The 22,653-nt window shown below is 38.0% G+C and overlaps 3 protein-coding genes, 1 long non-coding RNA gene and 1 pseudogene across 6 annotated transcripts in view; 2 read left to right on the forward strand and 3 right to left on the reverse strand.

Annotated features, from left to right (window-relative positions):
- LOC107737306 (uncharacterized) overlaps positions 1-8,104 on the reverse strand; it is a 16,403-nt gene extending 8,299 nt beyond the window's left edge. The window contains exons 1-8 of one of the 2 annotated variants that reach the window (XM_016548772.1): positions 6,766-7,944; positions 5,633-6,022; positions 5,473-5,541; positions 4,662-5,384; positions 3,967-4,044; positions 3,412-3,587; positions 1,638-1,674; positions 638-835 (exon numbers count right to left, since the gene is read on the reverse strand). In XM_016548772.1, the coding sequence (XP_016404258.1) occupies positions 638-835; positions 1,638-1,674; positions 3,412-3,587; positions 3,967-4,044; positions 4,662-5,384; positions 5,473-5,541; positions 5,633-6,022; positions 6,766-7,144 (2,050 nt within the window). In that variant the 5' untranslated portion in view covers positions 7,145-7,944. Of the gene's footprint in view, positions 1-637; positions 836-1,637; positions 1,675-3,411; positions 3,588-3,966; positions 4,045-4,661; positions 5,385-5,472; positions 5,542-5,632; positions 6,023-6,765 lie in introns of both variants that reach the window. The other variant, XM_016548773.1, reaches the window with a different exon arrangement.
- On the forward strand, positions 1,802-12,851 carry LOC107737308 (amidophosphoribosyltransferase-like). 2 transcript variants are annotated; one of them, XM_016548776.1, is made up of 12 exons: positions 1,802-2,035; positions 2,163-2,405; positions 8,501-8,567; positions 8,716-8,922; positions 9,023-9,135; positions 9,276-9,421; positions 10,114-10,186; positions 10,350-10,501; positions 11,395-11,522; positions 11,614-11,835; positions 11,927-12,047; positions 12,204-12,851. In XM_016548776.1, the coding sequence occupies exons 2-12, from the start codon at positions 2,278-2,280 to the stop codon at positions 12,365-12,367; spliced, it is 1,521 nt and encodes a 506-aa protein (XP_016404262.1). In that variant the 5' UTR covers positions 1,802-2,035; positions 2,163-2,277; the 3' UTR covers positions 12,368-12,851. The 2 variants fall into 2 exon arrangements, with proteins under 2 accessions (XP_016404262.1, XP_016404263.1); XM_016548777.1 differs by lacking the exon at positions 1,802-2,035 and having other exon boundaries at positions 2,139-2,405.
- A 423-nt stretch (positions 12,852-13,274) lies between these two features.
- On the reverse strand, positions 13,275-18,391 carry LOC107737307 (uncharacterized). Its single transcript, XM_016548774.1, has 11 exons — positions 18,193-18,391; positions 18,035-18,101; positions 17,828-17,880; positions 17,509-17,539; positions 17,367-17,392; positions 17,195-17,270; positions 15,661-16,973; positions 14,321-14,539; positions 14,052-14,085; positions 13,888-13,939; positions 13,275-13,565 (listed from the first exon to the last, which is right to left on the reverse strand). Exons 1-11 carry the CDS (start codon positions 18,274-18,276, stop codon positions 13,526-13,528), a joined length of 1,995 nt encoding a protein of 664 aa, XP_016404260.1. The 5' UTR covers positions 18,277-18,391; the 3' UTR covers positions 13,275-13,525.
- Positions 14,567-15,339, reverse strand: LOC107737309 (uncharacterized). Its single transcript, XR_001639786.1, has 3 exons — positions 15,262-15,339; positions 15,098-15,149; positions 14,567-14,775 (listed from the first exon to the last, which is right to left on the reverse strand). It is a non-coding gene; the product is annotated as an uncharacterized LOC107737309 (long non-coding RNA).
- A 960-nt stretch (positions 18,392-19,351) lies between the features above and the next one.
- Positions 19,352-22,653, forward strand: part of LOC107737330 (acyl-CoA synthetase family member 4-like) — a 9,166-nt pseudogene continuing 5,864 nt past the window's right edge.

Below are 22,653 nucleotides of genomic sequence, written 5' to 3' on the forward strand. Positions count from 1 at the left end.
CAAATCTTCCCACATCGTGATGTAGACATGTGGGGGCATGTTTAAATGAGGCGTTTTAGGAGGGCATGGACGAGTCTTAACTCTGATAAAGAATATCTCTTTGGGTTTGAGACTTTAGTCTTTGCAACTTTAGGGATCTTATCTATTCACGAACAGCTTGTAACACTCCAAAGAGAAAGGAAAACTTGAAATCGCATCATATGACCCCTTTAATAAAACTTCTGTGCACAAATTACATGAGTTTCTGATCCTGCTTGTGAATAATGTCCCTTTACGATTTTGATCCTTGCTACATGCTCTAATGCATTATTAGGCTACTGTAAGAAGGTTGTTTTCTGTGGCCACGAAAATATCCTTTATTAGAGTTGATATGAAATTACACTAAACGTTCGCTGGACGAACAGATTAGTTGATGGCAATTTAATTCTGCTACAGTTACTACTGGCAGCTCATATAAATAATTGTAAGTAATCATAATTAATTGTAATTATTTATATACATTTCCCTTTTGAGCTAATTTGCTACACAGTACACCACCATCCTTTTGAATGAATATTGTTTGTGACAAATGGGCAAATAAATTAACCAGCTTGTCAAAAGATTAAATAAAAACAAATCAACAGAAAGGAAATCTCACCAGCATCCTGTAAAAGTTTGAACACACAGCTGGTGGTCTTGTTGGCAATGGCTGCCTTGCCCTCCATCTGATCCTTCCGAACCGCATTGCCCGCTGTGATCTGATCTTTAGACTGGACCAGAACATGACCCGGCTCATCCACAAGCTCAAAGATCTGCTTGGTCTTACCCTCATTCAGTTTTTGACCTAGTTTCAGTTCTACACATAAAAACCAATGCACAATGCACGTTAATTGATGTCAGTGTATGTGACTTTGAGATGTAAATCACTGCAAATTATAGTGAACAAGCACATATGGGTCTGACATTATGACAATAAATATTGCCATAAGCAGTTTTTCAATCCATTATTATATTAATATAATAATATACAATACCAATATTTAAAAAATCAAAATCAGTATGGCATAAGCCACATGAGGGAAGCCATTTTTCAGAAAAACATAAAACAAGAAGGTCTCTTTAAGATCCTCATGATGGCTTGGCAATGTTATTTCAATTTTATCAATTTATTTATTTTTAAATGTCACATATTTGATCTTATTATGAAAAGATATGTTGTGTTGAGGAAAATGGTTACTTTGTAAAAAAAAAATTTAAGAAAATAATTTTATTTTAGTAATCTCTTCTTGATGGATACACCCACCACATAATTTTTTAGAGACATTACATAATTTTATTAGAATTTCTAATAAACAAACAAAAGACTACATTTAGCAACAGAATGACTAACGTTACGTTTCTAAAAAACTTGTCGCGTGATTTGACCTAGATTTTAAAACCTTTCTACTTTATTATTAAAGACTTGACATTGACCCATATTCTGATTTAGCTTGGCTGAAAATACTTATACTACCATATTACTGATTCTGTTTGACAAAAGAACTGAAGTATTAACTCATGCCATATGGGTGCATTAATTTTATTCACTGCGCAACTGCACAGCGGTAAAACACGGTGAACAGAGAAATAATCAAGCAGACAAATAAAACCAAACTTACCTGTTGTGTTCGCCATTATTGTTGAGCTTCGTTTTTCCTGCAAAAATGATTAGAAACTTGATTATTCTGTGTTGCTGGGTTTAAAGCAAACGTTTCAATAACTACTTGTACTTCAGAGAAAGGATAATATAAAGTATGTCGAGGAGGAGACTCGGCTCGTTTATTTTCACGACAGCAACGCGTCGCGACAATCTGCCGATTCATAAAAACCAATCAGAGTAGTGCCATCTTCGTCACGTGGGCAAAATCTTAATCTGCATACTTTAACAGACAAAAGATTTATCTATTTATATTATTTAGAACTGAAGCAAACATCCTGAATATTTGCAAACTACATTGAAGTTAGGGCGCGTTGCGCAAGACATGATCGCAAAGTCACAATTTATCCACCAGACTTTGTACGTTTTAAGTTACTGATTGGACAAAACTTGCTCTTTTTTCCCCAAAACTTTTCTATTTTTTCATCTTCACTAACCTGGGCTTCAAAGATGGCGTTTTTGTTCATTTGAGCATTTGTGTTGCCAGATCCTCTGCCGCATGTTCCGCTGTGTGGCGAAACACGTGCTTCGAGTGACTCCAGCCAGCGTGGAAATACACGCTTACACTACAAACCCATTGAGCTCGCCTCAGAGAGGAGGACATGGAGTTTGAGGAGTCGGGCATTGGGGAGGAATGCGGGGTGTTCGGCTGTGTGGCGGCGGGGGAATGGCCAACACAACTGGAGGTCGCGCAGATTTTGACACTTGGACTTGTTGCTTTGCAGCACAGGTAAGTGTGCTGCTGCTAATGTGCTCGTTCCTATAGAGGTGGCTTTTATTGTGGAATTAGAGACTATTACTATAGAACAAACATTTTAAGATCATCCCTGCTGAAAAATATAACTTGCTGGTTTCCCAACCTGGCCAGGCTGTTCTGTTGGATTTTAAAGGGGGGTGAGGTGGAAGACCACCGTGAACCAGCTAAGACCCGAAAACCTTCTTAGGCTGATGGTTTTTCAGCAGGAATCTATTTGACCTAATTTGCATCACTCCTAGGGACTGAACAATTAAGTAGTGTTTAAATCAGGTTTTTTTTCAGCCTGTTTAGACATAAGGACCACCAAGCCCCGACCCCAGTCAATCTAGGTAACCCAATATTCAATAAGCTTTTTCTTAATCATCATATTCTATAATTCTTAACAGATCGTAAGTTACTGTACCACATTTAAATAGATTTTTTTTAAAGTATATATTTATATTGTTCTTTTGGATTTTAAAGCATTTAGGATACATTATTTCCTATATGCTTTATATATCCATCCTGGGGAATAAATGCTTCATCCAAGCTGGTTTGCTGTTTTTTTGCTGTTCTCCCAGTCTAGTCAGGCTGATATTTGAGGGGTTTTGGCCAGTTTTCAGCTGGTCGAGCTGAAAGACCAGTTTACTCCAGCTAAAACCAGCAAATAATCTTAGGCTGTGTTAAAAAAATTTTTTCCAGCATGTGGTTAAAAAAGATTCCCTGAATGACAATACTGAAATTAAATGAACCTCTTGTTTCACATATAGTTTGCATGGTGTACAAAATAATAATGTAGTGTTCTTAATTATGAACATGCATAATTCACTGGTGCAACTTTACAATGGCCTAATCTGTTTTCTTAATGTTATAATGGTTTACGAATGCTGATGTAGCTCATAGTAAAAAAAAAAAAAAAAACTAGTTTGCAAATTGCAATACCCTGCAGCTATGCAGTTGAATCACAGATCAATAGACTTCCATTGTCCTGCCGTCTCACCGATTGTTCAGACGTGATTGCATTAGATGCCATTGAACAGACAGAGGTGATCTCCATGATCGGAATGTATGGATCCTCCTCTTCTTTGCATTGGAAGTCTATATTCTCAGACCAATCTGTGCTGCTTTCTCCATCATCAGTGCTCTGATGAAACTGTTTACAAAGCAAACGATCCCCTAAAACACAAGATATAGTGTTATATGGGTCAAAGAACATCTTTGTTCACTGACAATTTCTTAATATGCTACTTTTGTCAAAGAATCTAATACTGACTGAATTTTATAATTAATGTATTATATCAGTAATCAATATATTTTCTTTGTTTCTTTGACTTTCAGATGGTGAAATAGTTCAGGATTGTTTGCCACTGATGAATTGTCTGTAAATTAAATCACATCTATGAAATGCTGTCCATGTTTCCTATCAATGTGTTCTTATTCCTGTCTTAATCCTATTAGTCAAACTGAAGTCACGAGATCAACTCACAACTGACTCTCACTCTGCTCATTACAAATTTGAGTATGTCTCTGTAATGAGGAGAAAATAATGAAAAACCTTCATCTGCAGCTTTCCTCTTTCTTCCTTTGGTAGCCGCCGCATGCTCTCCCCTTGTGTATGATGGGTCGCTGCTGTCTACATTGCAAATGTATGCACACATATTGAGACAACACAAAATATTTAATTTAAAAGGATCATAAGTCAGTGGTTCTTAACTGGTGGGCCGTGAGCAAAAAAAAAAAAGGTCTTGATACCGTTGCTACCAGCAGAGAAAGGAACAATACTAAGTGCAAATAATAAAATGCTACGTTCTATAATTAGTAAAGGTATTTCTGTTTAAGGGAGGGAAATACTTCCCATATCTTGTGTTGCTGACGTCAGTGGCTTTGTGTTTGATCAAACTGTTATTTTACAAATTCATCTGTCAGGACATGCTACATCATCCTCAAACATGCCCTCATTTTCAAAAACCATGAACAAAACATTGCCAGTTAAAATAAAATATGATTGAGACTACAATAAATCTGGATTCAAGAATTGAATCAGTGTGTTATTGTCTTAAAAATATAAAAAATAAATAAAAATAAAATACATGTTAAGTGTTTGTGTTTAATTTTAAAATATTGTATTCCACTTAATTTCATTTAGTTTACTTTTATATGATTTTATATGATCTAATTTGGTCATGCTTTGGGCCACCACATATCTGATGCGAAACCAGTTGAGAACCACTGGTACAATAATTTTATTACCTGGGTTCCTTCTGTATACCATAACACCAGTGATGGAGTCAGTGGAGACATGCTGTTCATATTCTATCTGAGGGCTGCCAGTTGACCTCACTATCGTGGCATTCATTTCAGGCATCCCATATTCAACATTTGACACTTCCTCTGGTCTTGTTAAAATGCCTTCGGTGTCAACTTGGTTCTGAAAGACCCCTGCAGAAATGGCAGGAGATCTCAAAGCGGCCTCATCCATGGGTGACTGGTCATATCTAACCGCAACAATGTCATTGTCCTCCTGTGGAAGTCCACACATGGAGTGCTCCTCAAATGATGGTGGAGTAAACATCCTAGAGTTTCTCAGTAAATTATTTGTGTCAGAAAACTTGGCATAGCTCAGTCGACTTCTAGGAGGCTTGGACAAAAGGGCATCCAGCTGTTCGTAAAATCTCATGACGCGGCGAGGATCCCCGATATCTGCTTTTCCTCTCTGCAGAGAGCGGTAGAGGTACTTCAGGTTTTTGTACTTGGTGCGACACTGTTTCCAGTCCCTTTCCACGCCCTGCTGAAGAAGCCTTCGTGAAATCTGCACGAATATGTCTTTGTTTCTGGTTGAGCCCTGTAGCTGTCGATGAATGCCTTCTTCGGCCCAGATCTGAAGCAGTGCGGCCACCTCTTCCTCACTCCAGTTTCTGCCCGAGTCGTGCACTGTGATTATGTTCATCTCGTTTGCGGCTGCTGCTGTTGTTGCTGAAGAAGAAATTAGTTTTTAGATTTTTTTTTAAAAGTTGAAGATGTTGAAACAACATTTAACATTTCTGTTTATATCAGAACTCACCTATCTCTCTTGCAATCAGTGGATGAGTGGCGGCATTCATTATTGTTTGCATCTCTGCCAGACTTTCATCTTAAAGAAAGGCATAAAGTTGCAGATGGTGAACTTGATGGGCGAACTTGAACCATCACTGTTTTGTGGTAATTAACATCACAAATCTTACCGTCATCGATCTTGATAACCTGTCCTTCGACAGGTTCACGCCTCATGGCCAACTGGTCCCTGTCTGGTATGTTCCTAGACGACTCATCCTCATCAAGTCCACCCTCAATGTCTTTGCCCTGCATTATAGCATTAAGCTCAGCGAAAAACCTTATCGGCCGGCCTTGACTCTTGCTGACTTTGTAGTCATATTTCATGTTCTTGTATTTGGTGCGGCACTGTCTCCAGTCTCGTACCACGCCATGTTGGCGCTCCAGCCGACGTGCCATCTCCTGGAAGATGGCCTTGTTTCTGTGGGAGCGTTGGAGCTGCTTGTGAACCTCCTTGTCGGCCCAAACAGTAAGGAGAGCCCGAACCTCCTTGTCAGACCAGTGCCTCCCTCCTTCCAGCCCTAGAAGTAAATTGGTTCTCGCTTAACAACAGGTTTGGCAAGATTAGCTAGATGAAAATTTAGTATAAACAATGGGGCTGGATTTATACACAAACCAGGTGGGTTTTTAAATTCCACCAGGTTTTTGTTTGGTTTTCAGACTTTTCGACTACTAGACCACAACAAAATTTGGCCACATGACTTTTCCAGTTGTTTGTGAAGTATTAAGAATGTTTTTTTTTTTCGTTTTTTTTTTTCTACTCACAATTTCTGCCTGCTAAATTATTTTAGTGCTTGGCATGACTAGAAAAATGTATTCATTAAAAAATGCTCATGGAGTAAGATATATATTGGAGTAAGACCAGTTTTTCAAGACTATGGAAGTCCTGTTTTTCAAAAGAAGTCGTTGAGGGGGAGGGGGGATTAGCCTAAGGCTTTTTTAGTTGTTTGGCAATTTAATGCTTGTTTTTGTCTTATTTTAAATCGTTTTTAGTCATTTTGAGGCCCCATAGTGGGCCCAGGCCCCTGGTTGAGAACCACTGTTATATAAGAAATTAAAAAAATTGTTGTAGAATGCGAGTAAATTTTTTTTTTAATTATTTAATTATATATTATTTATGTAATTATTTAATTATGCAAGCTACTTATATAAAATATATATATATATAAAAAAAAAGAGAGCAAATATCCAATTGTAACTCGAATGCTTCATACAAAAATGTTGTGCTTTCCTGATTGTAGCTTTGTTATCATGTGAGTGTTACCTTCCTGAAGACCTGGCAGTGAAGCAGGCTCCTCTCTTCTGGCAGCCGTCGGCTCTTCATCTGTCATGTAAGGCCTTTGGGTCGGCGGCCTGCTATCTGCAGAAGAGTGTTTGTAGATGGTCTGCGTAGGCCTCCAGTCTGGAAGAGCCATGCTCCTACTCTGGGCCTTACAGTCAATCCAGTCTCTACACACCCCAAGCTCTCTCAAACGGCTTGAGATGGCCTCATACTTGGCCCTGCTTTCTTCCTCTTCCCAGGCTTGTCTCTCCCTCCACACGGAAAGCAGTGCTTTCACTTCCTCCCCTCTCCAGTGTCCAGCTGTGTCCCTCTGCCTCTTGTCCTCCCCAGCATGCCTTTGTTGGTCTGTTTCAGGCTCCATGTTTCTAAGCTTGCCTAGAAATGGCTTCTGTTTGTTCGCCTCTGCCTTTATCCTCTCTGCTCCCCCTCCCTGTTGACTTTAAGCTCAGTGTCCAAGGCAACCAGACGACTGAGCCAGTTAGGAACAGCCACGTGACAGAGAACAGCCACATGACTGGCTTAAGCTGTGTGCTGCAGGGGAGGGCCAGGGAAGAAATGTGAGAAGTGGCTTGGCGAATGAGCTGCACTTGCTGCGTCCGATCTTTACTCAATAAGACATGTGGAATAGGCTCAGAGGCATTTGGCTGTGCTAACATGTCTATTTTGAATGTCTTCTGTGTTTATTTTGTCACATCTTTGGGATGAACTGCCTATGCTTTCCGTCTCCTTTTCTCTCATACTCTCTCTCTCTCTCTCTCACTCTAGTTCCCCCTCCCCCTCTTTCTCATTGTCATTCTCTGGCTAACGCTTCACATAAACCAGTTTGATCTGCTTTAGTCACACTCTGTGCAGTCATTCACTCATAGAAACAGATTTGGCTTGATTTTGATTTTGTTGGTTTAAAATATCGGGAAAGAATGGGAGGGACACATTCTCTATTCAGACTCTAGTCTTGCAAAGACATGTTTTCTAATGGATTACCACATGCAATATCACTTCTTCAACAAACACCATCAGTGTGTCTCAATATCTGCACTTTTTATTATTATTATTAAAGGTACATTCCTTTATTCAAAGAAAAGTTTAGCACATCAAGAAATTAATAAAAATCATGTACACTCACATGAGATGAAGACTTAAGCCATACTAGAAGCGTAATAAAAGCCTTTTTATTTCTTTGTTCAGATCACATGACCTCTATATTTTTGGTATGAACACTAAATGAATCATGCCTGATTGTAAATAGATCATTCCTATAATGTTATCAGTAACTGAAAACGTTTGTGTAATGCCTCCTCCAGGTGTCAGTATTCACTACTTTTCCAAATGTCTTTAACGTCTATGAAAAAAAAACTATTTAAAATAACTGTTTTCTATTTGACTATATGCATATTTTGAAATGTGGTTTATTCCTGTGATGGCAAAGCTGAATTTTCAGCAGCCATTACAACCATTACAAACAATTTTTCAGGATTCTTTGATGAAGAGAAAAAGATCAGCATTTTTCTGAAATAGAAATATTTTGTATCATTATAAATGTCTTTACTGTAATTTTTTAGCATTTGAATGTGTCCCTGCTGAATAAACTAATTGACACCACATTTTTGATTGGTATGTCTGTGTAAGTATGTATAAGACAATTGCTAAATCTGCATAATTTATTGTAGATCTTTAATGTGAAAACAAAAACTCTTTTAGAATACTCTTTGTTCAATAGGGGTCAGGAGAGTGCTGGAATTGTCATGAGTACTGGAACAAACCCACCAACATACACCACCCTAAAGGTAATGTAGGAATAACACAGCATTTCAATGCATACAGCATCTGCTTCTCACTTAAAACATGATTTGTTCCTGTCCCATGGGCCAACACATTTCAACATAAAGCAATGAATGCAAGATTAGACATGCCTGACATAATTGCTTCTCACAGGGCATGGGTTTAGTGAATACAGCTTTTAAAGCAGAGGATTTGCTGAAACTGCGCAATGGTAACCTAGGCATCGGACACACGCGTTACTCCACCACGGGCATCTCAGAGCTGCAGAACTGCCAGCCTTTTGTGGTAGATACGCTGCATGGCAAGATTGCAGTAGCACACAATGGGGAACTGGTCAATGCCTCCGCACTGCGCAAGAAGGTGGGCTTTGATACTTAAGGATTACATGAGACTCCACATACAGTTTCAGGAGAAGGGAGGAGGTTTTTTCTATTTGATATAAAGTATTTGTGTGTTGTAGGTTATGCGCCATGGCGTTGGCCTCTCCACCAGCTCAGACAGTGAACTTATTACCCAGCTCCTAGCTTTGACTCCACCCATGGAGGAGCAAGACACTCCTGATTGGGTGGCTCGGTAAGTTGTGCATGTCCTTCCCCATCCCAACATCTGATTGGGTCACCACTTGTTAAACCCTATCAGTATTACTGATTGCAAAGTGAAGTCCATTTCTGCAGTCTTCATTTTTATGTATCTGTATGGTTTCTTTTTCTCAGTATAAAGAACCTGATGACTGAGACGCCTACTTCGTACTCACTGCTAGTGATGTATAAAGATGTGATCTATGCAGTGAGAGACCCCTATGGAAACAGGCCTCTTTCTATTGGACGTCTAGTGCCCATCTCCAAACTGCACAGCTCAGGTGTGTGATTCAGCAGTGAGGGGAAGGGTTTGAGGTGAACACATCTCCGCATCTGCCATGAGTTTTGGTCACTTATTTGGGAACATAACATGCGGCAGCAAACTTCCTATATTTGATGTCAACAAAAGAGATGCTTTAAGTGCTGTTAAGGGCTATAAATATTAGTATTATAAATATTAGTAGTTTTATAGTTATACTGTAAAGTAAAATAAAATAATTCATTATTATTATTGTATTAACATTTTTTATGGCAAATATTTCTTATTGTTTAATTAATTTTAGTAATAATAATAATAATAATAATAATAATAAATAACATTTATTATCTGTGAATAGCTCTCACACTCAACTACAAGGTACAACATGCTACAACTGGCAATCAACTTCTGAAGCCAGCATGGACACAACCAAACTACAACAGATGCAAAGGGCCAATTATATTGTGTCAAGACCATCAATTTAGATTAAAATGTTATGGAGTGTGACTGTTGAGCTTTCATTTTTAGTATGCGAACTTTAGTAGCTTAATTGTTTTTCTCCATGACTTTTGGGGGCTGTTTATAGGAATATGTATATATTCATGACTGTGCATGTCACAGGATGCAAAATAAAGTCTGAAGGGGTGCATGTGGCCTGTCTGTGCTGTACCCTTAGGTCTAGAATGGTGCTGAACTTGTTGTTTAATTCTGTAGGTGCTGGAGAAACAGACACAGAAGGCTGGGTGGTCTCTTCTGAGTCCTGCAGCTTCCAGTCCATTGGAGCAAAGTATGTTCACATCATTCTAACAGAAACACTTTGATTACTCTTTTTGGCTATCTATACATTTCTTTAAAGGGGTTTCCATCCCTAAGCCCGCACACAGTAGCTGCTGCATGTTTTATAATTTAGTTTGTTTATTGTGTGTGTGTTTAAATTTTTCTGTTGTCAGGTATTATCGTGAAGTACAGCCCGGAGAGATCATCCAGATCTCTAAAAATGGAGTGAAGAGCCTGAGTGTTGTCCCACGGCCAGAGGGAGACCCTCCTGCATTCTGCATATTTGAGTATGTTTACTTTGCCAGGCCAGACTCCATATTTGAAGGTAAGTTCATAATATTTAATATCATTCTTATGTTTTGAGTGAAAGGAAAGATTGAGATGTAACAGTAATGTTTGGGTTAAACCAAATGATTGGGGTTAGTAAGATTTTCAACCACCTTGTATTGTCACAGATGTTGGTAGTATATGTAAATAAACAATGTGTACACTTTCTCCATGTTACCTGCACTCAGATCTTCCCATTTGTTTTTCAGTTAAAGTCCATCATATGATGCATTTTGTTAAAATTTCAGATCATGCTTCTACATTTTTGTATCCCAGCTCACAGACAGTCTGATCAAACACAGTGCATTATGGGTGTTGAAGTTTCTATACCTTTTTAGCAAAAGGGAACACCACAGGCCTTTTGCTCTGTTTCTCTAGTCACCTATTAAAAAACAAAACAAAAAACACAATTTTTATTTAAAAACCTCTTTTGCCAGCAGTGAATTAACCCTTTAAACCGCTCAAAAGTAAGTCAAGACAGTAAGCATTTCTAAGATTCCTATTTTAAACAACTACTGTACTTATGAACTGTCTGTTCATCAAAAAAAAAAAACACATCCTGGTTTCCACTAAAATAATTAAGCTGCACAACCAGTCTCAACTTTGATAATAATAATAATAAATGTTTCTTGAGCAGCAAAACAGCATATTAGAATGATTTCTGAAAGATCATGTAACACTGATTGATAATAAATTATATTTAAATAAATAAATATATATATATATATATATATAAGTTATTAAGAAACAGTTCTTTCAAAAACATAAAAAAAATCATAGTGGACACAAATTTGGAACGGTAGTATATATTATTTTGTATTATATAAAGAGTTTTTATGATATAATTATGTAGAACTAGGTGAAATAAGTGGTATTTTTTTGGTGTTACAGGCCAGATGGTATATACAGTGAGGCAGCGCTGTGGACAGCAGTTGGCCATTGAGGCTCCCACTGATGCTGATGTAGTGAGCACTGTTCCAGAATCAGCCACACCTGCAGCATTAGGATACGCACAACAAGTGAGTAATAAGGATGCTGTACACATCTATCATAATGCTTTATTGTTTTCATTGAGCCATTACAAAGTGTTACATTCTGTCTCTTTCTCAGTCTGGCCTTCCATATGTAGAGGTGCTGTGTAAGAACCGCTACGTTGGCAGAACGTTCATTCAACCAAACACTCGCCTACGTCAGCTTGGAGTTGCCAAGAAGTTTGGGGCGTTAACTGATAACTTTGCTGGTAAACGAGTGGTGCTTATCGATGATTCGATTGTGAGGGGCAACACCATCTCCCCTATTATTAAACTGCTGAAGGAAGCAGGTGCAACAGAGGTAAAAATATATTTGAATCAGCACTGTATGTTTGCTGCTTTGGTCTAGTTTCACCGACAGTGTCTTTGTCATGTCCCATGACACATCACAGGTCCACATTCGAGTTGCATCACCTCCAATCCGGTTCCCATGCTACATGGGCATTAACATTCCTACCAAAGAGGAGCTAATTGCTAACAAACCAGAGTTTGAGGATATAGCGGGTTATATTGGTAAGTCAGGAGCAGAGATTTGTTTAATTGCTAAGGTTTTGTAATGAATACACAAATTATGAAAAGTATAAAAACACTTCCCATCTGAAAACAGAAAAATGTAATTTATAATTATGTGGTTTCATTGTTTGTTCGTTTTTCCTTCGCTTTGAACAGGTGCTACAAGTGTCCGTTATCTGTCAGTTGAAGGCCTGGTATCTGCTGTTCAAGGTGGGATAGAGTCACATGGGAAAGATGAGAGGATCAGCACTAAGACTACTAGATTTGGTCATTGCACAGCCTGCCTCACAGGAAAATACCCAGTGGAGCTGGAGTGGTGAATGTCAGCCCTCCGAACTGCTATTCACATAAATGTCTTCATTTCTGTATAGAATTAGTTTTTTGTTTGTCTTTTGAAATCTTTTGTTAATATGACTAAAACCAGAATTAAAACTGTGGTGCTGCTTTAACATTTGTAGCATTTGTAAATGTCATAAAAGGCAGGCCAAATACTGTGTGAATTAAAATAAAACATTCAATTTTTCCTATTCTCAAACATTCCTTTAGGAGTTGCATTAAAAGCATTCCTGTTACTGTCAGATTTTAAACCACTACTTTGGTCAAGATTCTTGTCTAGTAAAATCACTACATCTTGTAAATATCAAAACGTTTAAACGATCTGTTTCAGTATCCATGTAAGCTTCTGGACATTTATCTTACTTTTGAATCGATGTGAGCTTTAGAAGTCATGCTTCTTAAGAAACCCGATTGTTTTGCTTTTCTGTTAGTCCTCAAAAATGCACAAAATGAAACTCAGTATGTGAAATGCACATATTTGTTTATTAAAACGTTTGTTGAAACAAAACATTTGAATTATTTATAGACAAACATACCATTCATCAATGCACATGTAATTGGACACTTGTTTAAAAAAAACAATACTGGTTCTATTAAAATGGATAACATTGTAACAAACAAGCTGCATTTACAGGTACATAATATTTCAAAAAAGAAAACCAGACTACTGAATTTTAAGCACTATGTCTACACATGGATGTCATCCCATGCTTTTTCACTAGGGGGAACGTTATATATTCACAATACATGCTGTGTTTATCCCACAAGGGGAAATGCAGGCTGTGGGACGTGTACAGGAAAGCACATCACTGCAGAAGACCATATTAAAACGTTTGTTGAAACAAAACATTTGAATTATTTATAGACAAACATACCATTCATCAATGCACATGTAATTGGACACTTGTTTAAAAAAACAATACTGGTTCTATTAAAATGGATAACATTGTAACACAAGCTGCATTTACAGGTACATAATATTTCAAAAAAGAAAACCAGACTACTGAATTTTAAGCACTATGTCTACACATGGATGTCATCCCATGCTTTTTCACTAGGGGGAACGTTATATATTCACAATACATGCTGTGTTTATCCCACAAGGGGAAATGCAGGCTGTGGGACGTGTACAGGAAAGCACATCACTGCAGAAGACCATACTGCAGTCGCCTCCTGGAGAGACTGAAGAAAACAGATACTTAATCACCATGTTAAAGACAAAAATAATATCTGATCATTCTCAAAAAACAAAACACAAAAATCTTAATTTTTCAGGAATGCACAATATATTATTACCATGTTGGTTCTTGGCCAATTTTGGAGATTTTCACTAATTCACTATTTATAGCACTTAAAGTTAATTTTGGTTAAATTTTGTTTTATATCTTATTTATGCAAACTATATTAGACAATTTTAATATTGGTACATCCCTAGAAAAAGTCATGTATTGACTAGTTAAAACGAAGGCTGTGAGAAATTAACAGTATTTCGTGCAGAAATTACCTAAGAGAGAGTGGGGAGGTACCCTGATTTAACGGTCTCATGGGTGATACAGCTGTTGAAATAAAATATTGATTAGTTAACATTTTGTAATATCTGTAAGCAAGATACAGAGGCCAGAATGATGTAGAGCAAGTATTTTTAGACATTAAAATGTGACTACAAACCCTCCACTGTATGGACTCTGCTTGGGGCATCTCTCTGCAAAGGAAGTGGAGAAACCAATGTTTTACTCTTGTTATTAAACTATTAAAAATTATTTTTGTTAACTGAAATACTGTTGAAATAAAATATTAGATCAAAAACTTGAACGGATATTAGAAATGTTGCCTTGGCAAGTAACTGAAATTTAAGTTTAAGTTGATTACAATTTTAAGTTTAAAATTTTAATTTAGGTTGAAGTACAAAACATAAGTCATATCGATTATGCTTTTACCCAAGACAAATTTAATTTAGCCTCCCTGATTCTTCTGAGGTTTCCAGTGCCCCTGAGGAACCGTGGACTGGGGCACTGCAGCAGGACCGCTCTATCCCAGGTGTGTTTGTCTTCAGAATGTTCTGACATGCCAGGGGTCATATAGCTGTCTCTCAGCTGGAGATGTTTAAGTGGAGAACGACTCTCTCTGAAGCGTTTGAATCGGAGTGACTCTTCCACTTCGGGCTGACGGCGGCGTTACAGGTACATAATATTTCAAAAAAGAAAACCAGACTACTGAATTTTAAGCACTATGTCTACACATGGATGTCATCCCATGCTTTTTCACTAGGGGGAACGTTATATATTCACAATACATGCTGTGTTTATCCCACAAGGGGAAATGCAGGCTGTGGGACGTGTACAGGAAAGCACATCACTGCAGAAGACCATACTGCAGTCGCCTCCTGGAGAGACTGAAGAAAACAGATACTTAATCACCATGTTAAAGACAAAAATAATATCTGATCATTCTCAAAAAACAAAACACAAAAATCTTAATTTTTCAGGAATGCACAATATATTATTACCATGTTGGTTCTTGGCCAATTTTGGAGATTTTCACTAATTCACTATTTATAGCACTTAAAGTTAATTTTGGTTAAATTTTGTTTTATATCTTATTTATGCAAACTATATTAGACAATTTTAATATTGGTACATCCCTAGAAAAAGTCATGTATTGACTAGTTAAAACGAAGGCTGTGAGAAATTAACAGTATTTCGTGCAGAAATTACCTAAGAGAGAGTGGGGAGGTACCCTGATTTAACGGTCTCATGGGTGATACAGCTGTTGAAATAAAATATTGATTAGTTAACATTTTGTAATATCTGTAAGCAAGATACAGAGGCCAGAATGATGTAGAGCAAGTATTTTTAGACATTAAAATGTGACTACAAACCCTCCACTGTATGGACTCTGCTTGGGGCATCTCTCTGCAAAGGAAGTGGAGAAACCAATGTTTTACTCTTGTTATTAAACTATTAAAAATTATTTTTGTTAACTGAAATACTGTTGAAATAAAATATTAGATCAAAAACTTGAACGGATATTAGAAATGTTGCCTTGGCAAGTAACTGAAATTTAAGTTTAAGTTGATTACAATTTTAAGTTTAAAATTTTAATTTAGGTTGAAGTACAAAAATGACTAAATGGCAATTCAAAATAATAATAAATAATACTAAAACAACTGTATATATATATCTGACATGCCAGGGGTCATATAGCTGTCTCTCAGCTGGAGATGTTTAAGTGGAGAACGACTCTCTCTGAAGCGTTTGAATCGGAGTGACTCTTCCACTTCGGGCTGACGGCGGCGTTTCTTGAGCTTGGCTCTCAGGGGTGTCAGAGCGAGAGCAGACATGCTGGAGGAGGAAAAGCTGGGGCTTCGGGACGTCTCATTCATGTGTCTCTCACACAGGTGACAGTGGGAGGAAGGACACGGCGATGATGTTCCACGACAGATGAAGTGGTGATACAGCTTTCTGAACTCAGCATCAATCTGCGGTTCGCTGAATGAGTAAGTGGACTGGGGGCCAGAAAGAGAGTGTTGACGGTTGGAAAGAGTAAAATGGGATTTCTCCACTTTGGATAAGCTTCGGTCAGGGTGGTCGTAAACAGACCACCGCGGTGATGACAACGGCACCTGTTTGGCACCATAAGGAGATCTGAGGACCTCAGAATGGGACAGATGGTGGACAGGAGACCTTCGCTTTGGACTTGCTGTTGAGTTTAATTGTCTTTCAATGTTCAGCACACCGGGTCTGAAGCTACTTTTCCCACTAGTAGATAAAACACCAATGAGACCACGGTGAGGGGAGGGGACTGGGGAGTGAAGGCGGTCCCTGAAACAGTCTTTGTCCAATGAGGAAGGTCGGGAGGTGACTGATATTCCTCTCTGGTCAATAAGAGACAGATCTGCTCTGCTTTGTCGTGGAGACGTAAGAACCGATGAGGCTGGAATAGCATGAAATGTTGGTCCAACATCATAGGTTTGGTCCAGATCTGGAGATTGGTCACTATATGAGGGGGAACCAGAATATGCAGGTGTGGAGAAGTCAATCACACGCGCAGGTTTACTGGTTAAATGCAAATCAGTCCATGGACACTCATCCGTCACACCGCTTACATCCACGCTGTTCCTCCTGGGTGAGTAAAAACAGGCACTGGCCTCGTAGGATGAATGTTTGAGTGGCGAAGACCTTGGTTTGTTCTTGAGCAAATGTTTAAGTTTGTAACTGCTCTTGAAACAGTTGCTAATGTTTCTTTGAACTGGACTTTGACTGTTAAATGAGATCTCTGTTGTTTTGTTCAGAGTGCAGTTGTGTCTGTTCTTAAAGGATGCATTGCGATGCGACGGGCCGGCTTGCCAGTGTTTGTGGCGGTACTTCTGCACCACGGCCCTCGCCGTATCAGTCGCGTGCTGTCGCCTGTATGCCTCGCCGATCTGGTTGAGCATGCTGGGATAGACATCCAGGAGGGTACTGCCATGGCTGCTCAGTGTTTTCTCAAGTTCTTCATCCTCTTCCTCAGGCTGAGATGGCTCACCCCACAGAGAATCAGGAGATGTGTTATTCAGATTCATAGAGAGCTGGAATGATTCACCTCTGTGCCCTAGAAGATTATAATTGAGACATGAATTTGATGGCAGCTCTAAACATAATTTTGTATTTCTTCAATAAATGAATGTAAGAGCATACAGTTTGTAGTTCATAAATATTTGACTGTAAATAACAGAAATACTAACTGAAATGTTTATTTTGTGATAAAGTGCAAGGTTACTTGTTTGTTTTATATTTATATATACATATAAGTGTTATATACTCATTGCTTACACAGATTTTCACTGTTTTCCTTTTGACCTGAGCCATTAAGATCATCCTCAGCGACCCCTGACACATCCATCTGAAACTGGTGGGAATAACAAAATAAATAAATAAATAATAATAATAATTTTTTTTTAACTTTTTGTGTTTTTTTAAAAATCTATAATTTTCTTTTTACTACCTGATCATTCTCCTGGTCCTCAAACTCTATAAAATACATATAAAAAGATTAAATAGATTAAACATGAGAAATGAGGATAAATGGCATTAAACTCAAAACAACTGATAGAAATCAACCAAAATCACAACATTTTGTTTCTCACCCCTCATCGAAATGTCTGCTCTAACTCGAGTCTGCATATAAGAAAAGAAATGTAATATCCCAATAGAACCATTATGCAAACTTACAGAAACTGGGTCAAAGAAAAAAATTCTAATTCATATTTCAGGTCAAAGCTAATGCAAACATGTGTATTACCAGTTCATACTATCATGATTATGTCCTACTGAAGAGCACCAATATATTATTTACAGGGGGAATTTATTATTCCCATGATTATTAAATAAACCAAATCTAAATATTTCAGAAAACATACATTCAATTTAGATTTTCTGGGTTATATTTACAACAATGACTCTCACCTTTAATGCTTCCAACTCACGTTCTCCCTCTACACTGTCAATGGGCACAGGACCTGCAGTCATATAATACACAAACTCAGAAACAAATCTTAATGTTTAGGTAAAAACAACACAATATCTATTTATTTATTTTTATTTTTTTAATAACCCACCCAGCGAGTAGAAATGCTTAGATATCAGTTTTTTAATTTCGATATTTTAGCCTACCTCTACCAGTCCTGCAGGTCATTGTTTTCAGACAGACGTCTATCCCAGGATCATTTAGACTAGAATACTATAAATAACGTACAGTTTTTTAGAAACATAACATTTGGTAAGACATGCGCCAATACATGTACTTTATCTGGTAACACTAAGTTACGTACCTTTTGAAAAATAGCTTCCATCGTGTTTCTAAACGCATCGTCATTTCTCTTGAATTGATCTGCATATAAAGGTTTTGCAGACATGTTGCATTAACAAATCTATTGCAAACGAATTTATTTGACCAACATAAATTGAGATTTTACAGCCAGCCAGCGGCTCGCATGAACTTTCAAATTTCTCCCCGAGTAAAAAATTCGAGCTGTGATTGGACGTTCTTTCAAGCAACCCGAAAACGTCATCTTAAAGCGCGAATTTGTCAAATGGGCTGTCCGAGTCAACTCCACGAATCGGTTATTTCGAACCGTTTGCAGGCATAAAAGAGGTTATTTGAAATTGCGTCTCCACATGGTTCTCTAAATTTTATAGACACAAATGGCTTTATTTTTCGATTAGGTTTTATTAAGGTTGTTTTTCGTGTGTGTTTGTTCACTTCTCACTGCTGTGTATGTGAACTTGGATTTGTGAAATGCAGAGCACAAATTACAAGTAACTTATGGGTCACCATACTTGGCCACAAATCACGTCCTTTCCTTTTTGTAATTGCATGTGCCCTATATACTTGCTGCAGTGATTCAGCACATTAAAATAATTTAAAACATAAATATACTTTGGTAATTACATCATACAATACAAAAAAAAAAATGTTGTCTTCTTCTTCTTGGTTTTATGGCGAGTTGCAATCTTTGCGCATATCGCCACCTACTGTGCTATTATGCAATCAGGATTTTCTTTTATTATATTAGTTGTTCTGTCTCAACTCTGAAGCCAATCAAGCCATCAAGAGTCCAGGTATCGGTTGGCGCTGCGTGTTCAGCTCCTCCGTCCTCCACACTGAACCCCTTAAACTCAAAATATGTTGTCTAAAAAATCGGCGTTAATTAATGAGATCGTGAGTCGTTAACTCGAGAACCGCTCGGACCGAACAAATGACGTGATTCAGTCTGATTCGCGAACGACTCGTTCAGACCTTTGCGAACTTGTTAAAAAAGCATACGACTCAAATTAGTTCACGAATTGGTTTTGGCTAGTTTGCAAAACAGGCGCTCCTAAACGGCTAGTTAGGAATTAATTGTACGTTGCAATTTCTGAAATGTAATTTTCGCTCAGATATAACAGCAAAATTCCTTCATGAACTGGTGCACGAGGCGGCGTGTGCTCATGGCAATAAAACAGCTGTCGCGTTCGACAGCAGCATTGCAGCGCGCATCTGTTATATATTGTTATTAATATTATTGTTTTATAACCAACAGCAATTCCAGAGTGCATTTTCCAACCTGTTATCCCTACATTGTCCTCTCATAGGCTCACTTTAATAAAAATACAAAGTGAGCAGGACGCAAACATTCAAACGACTGATCAGCCTTCCAACTCTGCTATGATCAAATACATCCAACAGAGGGAGCCTTTGGCTTATGTTTTGCACACATCCGGAACAACCGGGCTTCCAAAAATAATGAAGGTCCCACACAGGTGTATTGTGCCTAATATTAAACATCTAAGGTAAGAACACATTGAACTTTTAGTTGAAATCTGCATACATTATATAGTTGATTTTTACCTGAATGTGTGTCATTATTGTCTTAATGTGTTCACTTCTTTACCTGACAGCTATAGCAAAAATATTACATTGAAATTTTACTTTGGAAAAACAACAACACATTTGTGTAATTGGACTTAATTGGATTTAAAACCTTACAGTTACTAAGATACAGTCTTTGTGACAACTAGCCCCAATGTTCATACAAAGGTTGTCAGATCATTTTTATTTTTTATTTTTTTATAAATACTTTCTCAACAGATCTGTCTTTAAGATGACTGCAGAAGATGTTGTATTTCTGTCCTCTCCATTAACCGTTGACCCCTCTGTGGTGGAGGTGTTTTTGGCCCTGTCCTCCGGAGCGTGTCTCGTAATTGTCCCCTTTGCTGTTAAAAAGATGCCATGCAGGCTTGCAAATGTGCTGTTTAAACGAAACACAACAACGGTCTTACAGGCAAGTGACTTTATTCCTCACCAAGCCATCAGTCGTGAGCTTTTGTGACAGCTTTTAATTAGAGATTTTAATAATCAAACCACTTCATCTCTCCATTTATCTTTCTCATGAATGTGCACACACTGTGAGGAGATGATGATGGTGCTATAATCAACATTAGTAGTGGGAGTTGAAATTTCTGCATTATGCAGATTACAGAGATAATGAATGTGTTCTTTGGCATTTGTTCATTTATCTACATGCACCAACAATTAGTTTTCAGTATTTTAGTGTAACATGTTTTGCATCACTCAGAATTTCATTTCACACTCTAGTTCTTAAAGGGCACTCAGGTTGTTTTTTCCTCATGAAAAAGTTTTATACACAAAATGTTTAAAAGCATGTACATTAACAACAAATGTAGAATAGGCATATCAGTAGCCTAATAAAAGTGGTTTTATTTTACATGGAGTGGGTCTCTTCATGGGGGCAGCCATGTTGAAATCACATGACTGTTCCAGTTCACATGACCTGTTTCATTTTTGGGTGAACTAACCCTTTAAGGATCTGTTTAAGAGAAGCCAGACTGAAAGCGCACTCTGCCATGACCAAGCCTCTTATTAGCAGAAAGAATCAAAAGACTAGACTCACCTTTGCTAAGGAGCATGTTGTGTGGAGAGAGGAGAACTGGTCCAGAGTTCACTTTAGTGATGAGAGACAATATCCCCGTCACACTTCAAAACAGATAAAGCAGTTCCATGAAGCTAAGAACATTGAAATAATGAAATGACCGGCCCAAAGCCCTGATCTAAACCCAACTGAAAATCTCTGGAAAATCTTTGGTGACAAATTTATGGCTAAGAAACCCACTACATTTACCGAACTGTGGAAGAGTGGGCCAGGATGTGAGACTAGCGCAGTGTGAGAAACTAGTGATGTCCTGCGGCAGCAAATGTGCTGAAGTCATTTAAAGCAAGAGCACTTCCTACTAATTTTTGACAGTTGTAATCTTCTTCCGTGCTACAGTCCGTACGCACCATATGACTAGTAAGTCAAATCTCAAATAACTGCACTGATGACTTGTGTTCTACCCGCTTAAATGATAGAAGTACTTGTGCTGTCCAATCTATAAAGATGTATATTAATTGACAGTCACCACTGATAAGCTACCACTAAATATTGTAGAAACTTAATTTGCTGTAAAGTTGCTTTGCAATGATTTGTATCGTGAAAAGCGCTGTACAAATAAACTTGACTTGACTTGACTTGACAGTGGTTACTGTTCTCTAATTCTGATCTCTGTGTTTTCCATAAAATAAAGGTTTTCGTTGAAATGCCTTGGTTATTTTGTCAAACATACAAACAAACATACAGCTAATATTCCTTCAAATTTTGAGTGATGGAGATATACAATATTTCAGAGAAAATCAAGTATGGATTGTTCTCTAATTCTGATCTCTGTTGTATAGTACTGTTCTATACTAAAATATTATAATTGACTTTTAATTATTTTCCAGGCCACTCCCACTCTTGTGAGACGCTTTGGAAGGCGTGTCCTTCAGGAGGAGTTGCTTAGTGCAAATTCATCCCTGAGGTTATTGGCTTTTGGACGAGAGCCATGTCCATCTTTAAGTCTTCTCAAGAGCTGGAAGCAGGAAGGCAATGGCACACATATCTGTAATCTTTATGGCACCACAGAAGTTTCTTGCTGGGCAAGCTGGTACAAAGTCCCAGACGAACACCTGTGCTTGGAGAACACGTGAGTGACACCCAGAAACTAATAAAATGAAAACTAACAAAATTACAAAAAATTAAACTAATGTTAATTTAAAACTGAAAATATAAAAGTTAATTCAAAATATTCCTAAAAGCCCTAATAGTCGCTATGTAAATCATTCTAAAATAACACTGTAGTAAAGACACATCAGCCACAAAAACAGTCATATTAAAGGGGTCATATGATGTTGCTAAAAAGAACATTATTTTGTGTATTTGGTGTAATGAAATGTTTTTATGCGGTTTAAGGTTAAAAAAACACATTATTTTCCACATACTGTACATACTGTACATTATTCATACCTTTCTGAAACGTCGATTTTTACAAAGCTCATCGGCCTGAAAAGCGAGGTGTGCTCTGATTGGCCAACTATCCAGTGCACTCTACCAGGAAACGGTACTCCATAAAATGTGCTGCACACATCTGATTATTTGGGTTGAAGTGTTCTGGAACAGTGTTGTAAATACAACTTAACCACTGATTTCTAGTCGTGTCCATTTTTGGAAGGCCAAACAAAGTAGTTTCGCTTTCACAACGAAACACAGCGTCACACACGGCGGCCTAGAGTGAGCGGAGGCTGGCGTGCTGAGTGAGCGACGGCCGGTGGGCTTGAGAACAGCGCGGCCAGCGGATTCGACGAAGGAGCGGCCGGCGGGCTTGCGGCAACCACATGTGACAACCCCGGGCTGGACTCCGCTTCGTCCACGGTGAAA

This window comes from Sinocyclocheilus rhinocerous, unplaced genomic scaffold (assembly GCF_001515625.1).
Source record: "Sinocyclocheilus rhinocerous isolate Xijiao unplaced genomic scaffold, SAMN03320098_v1.1 scaffold1606, whole genome shotgun sequence".
NCBI lineage: Eukaryota > Metazoa > Chordata > Actinopteri > Cypriniformes > Cyprinidae > Sinocyclocheilus > Sinocyclocheilus rhinocerous.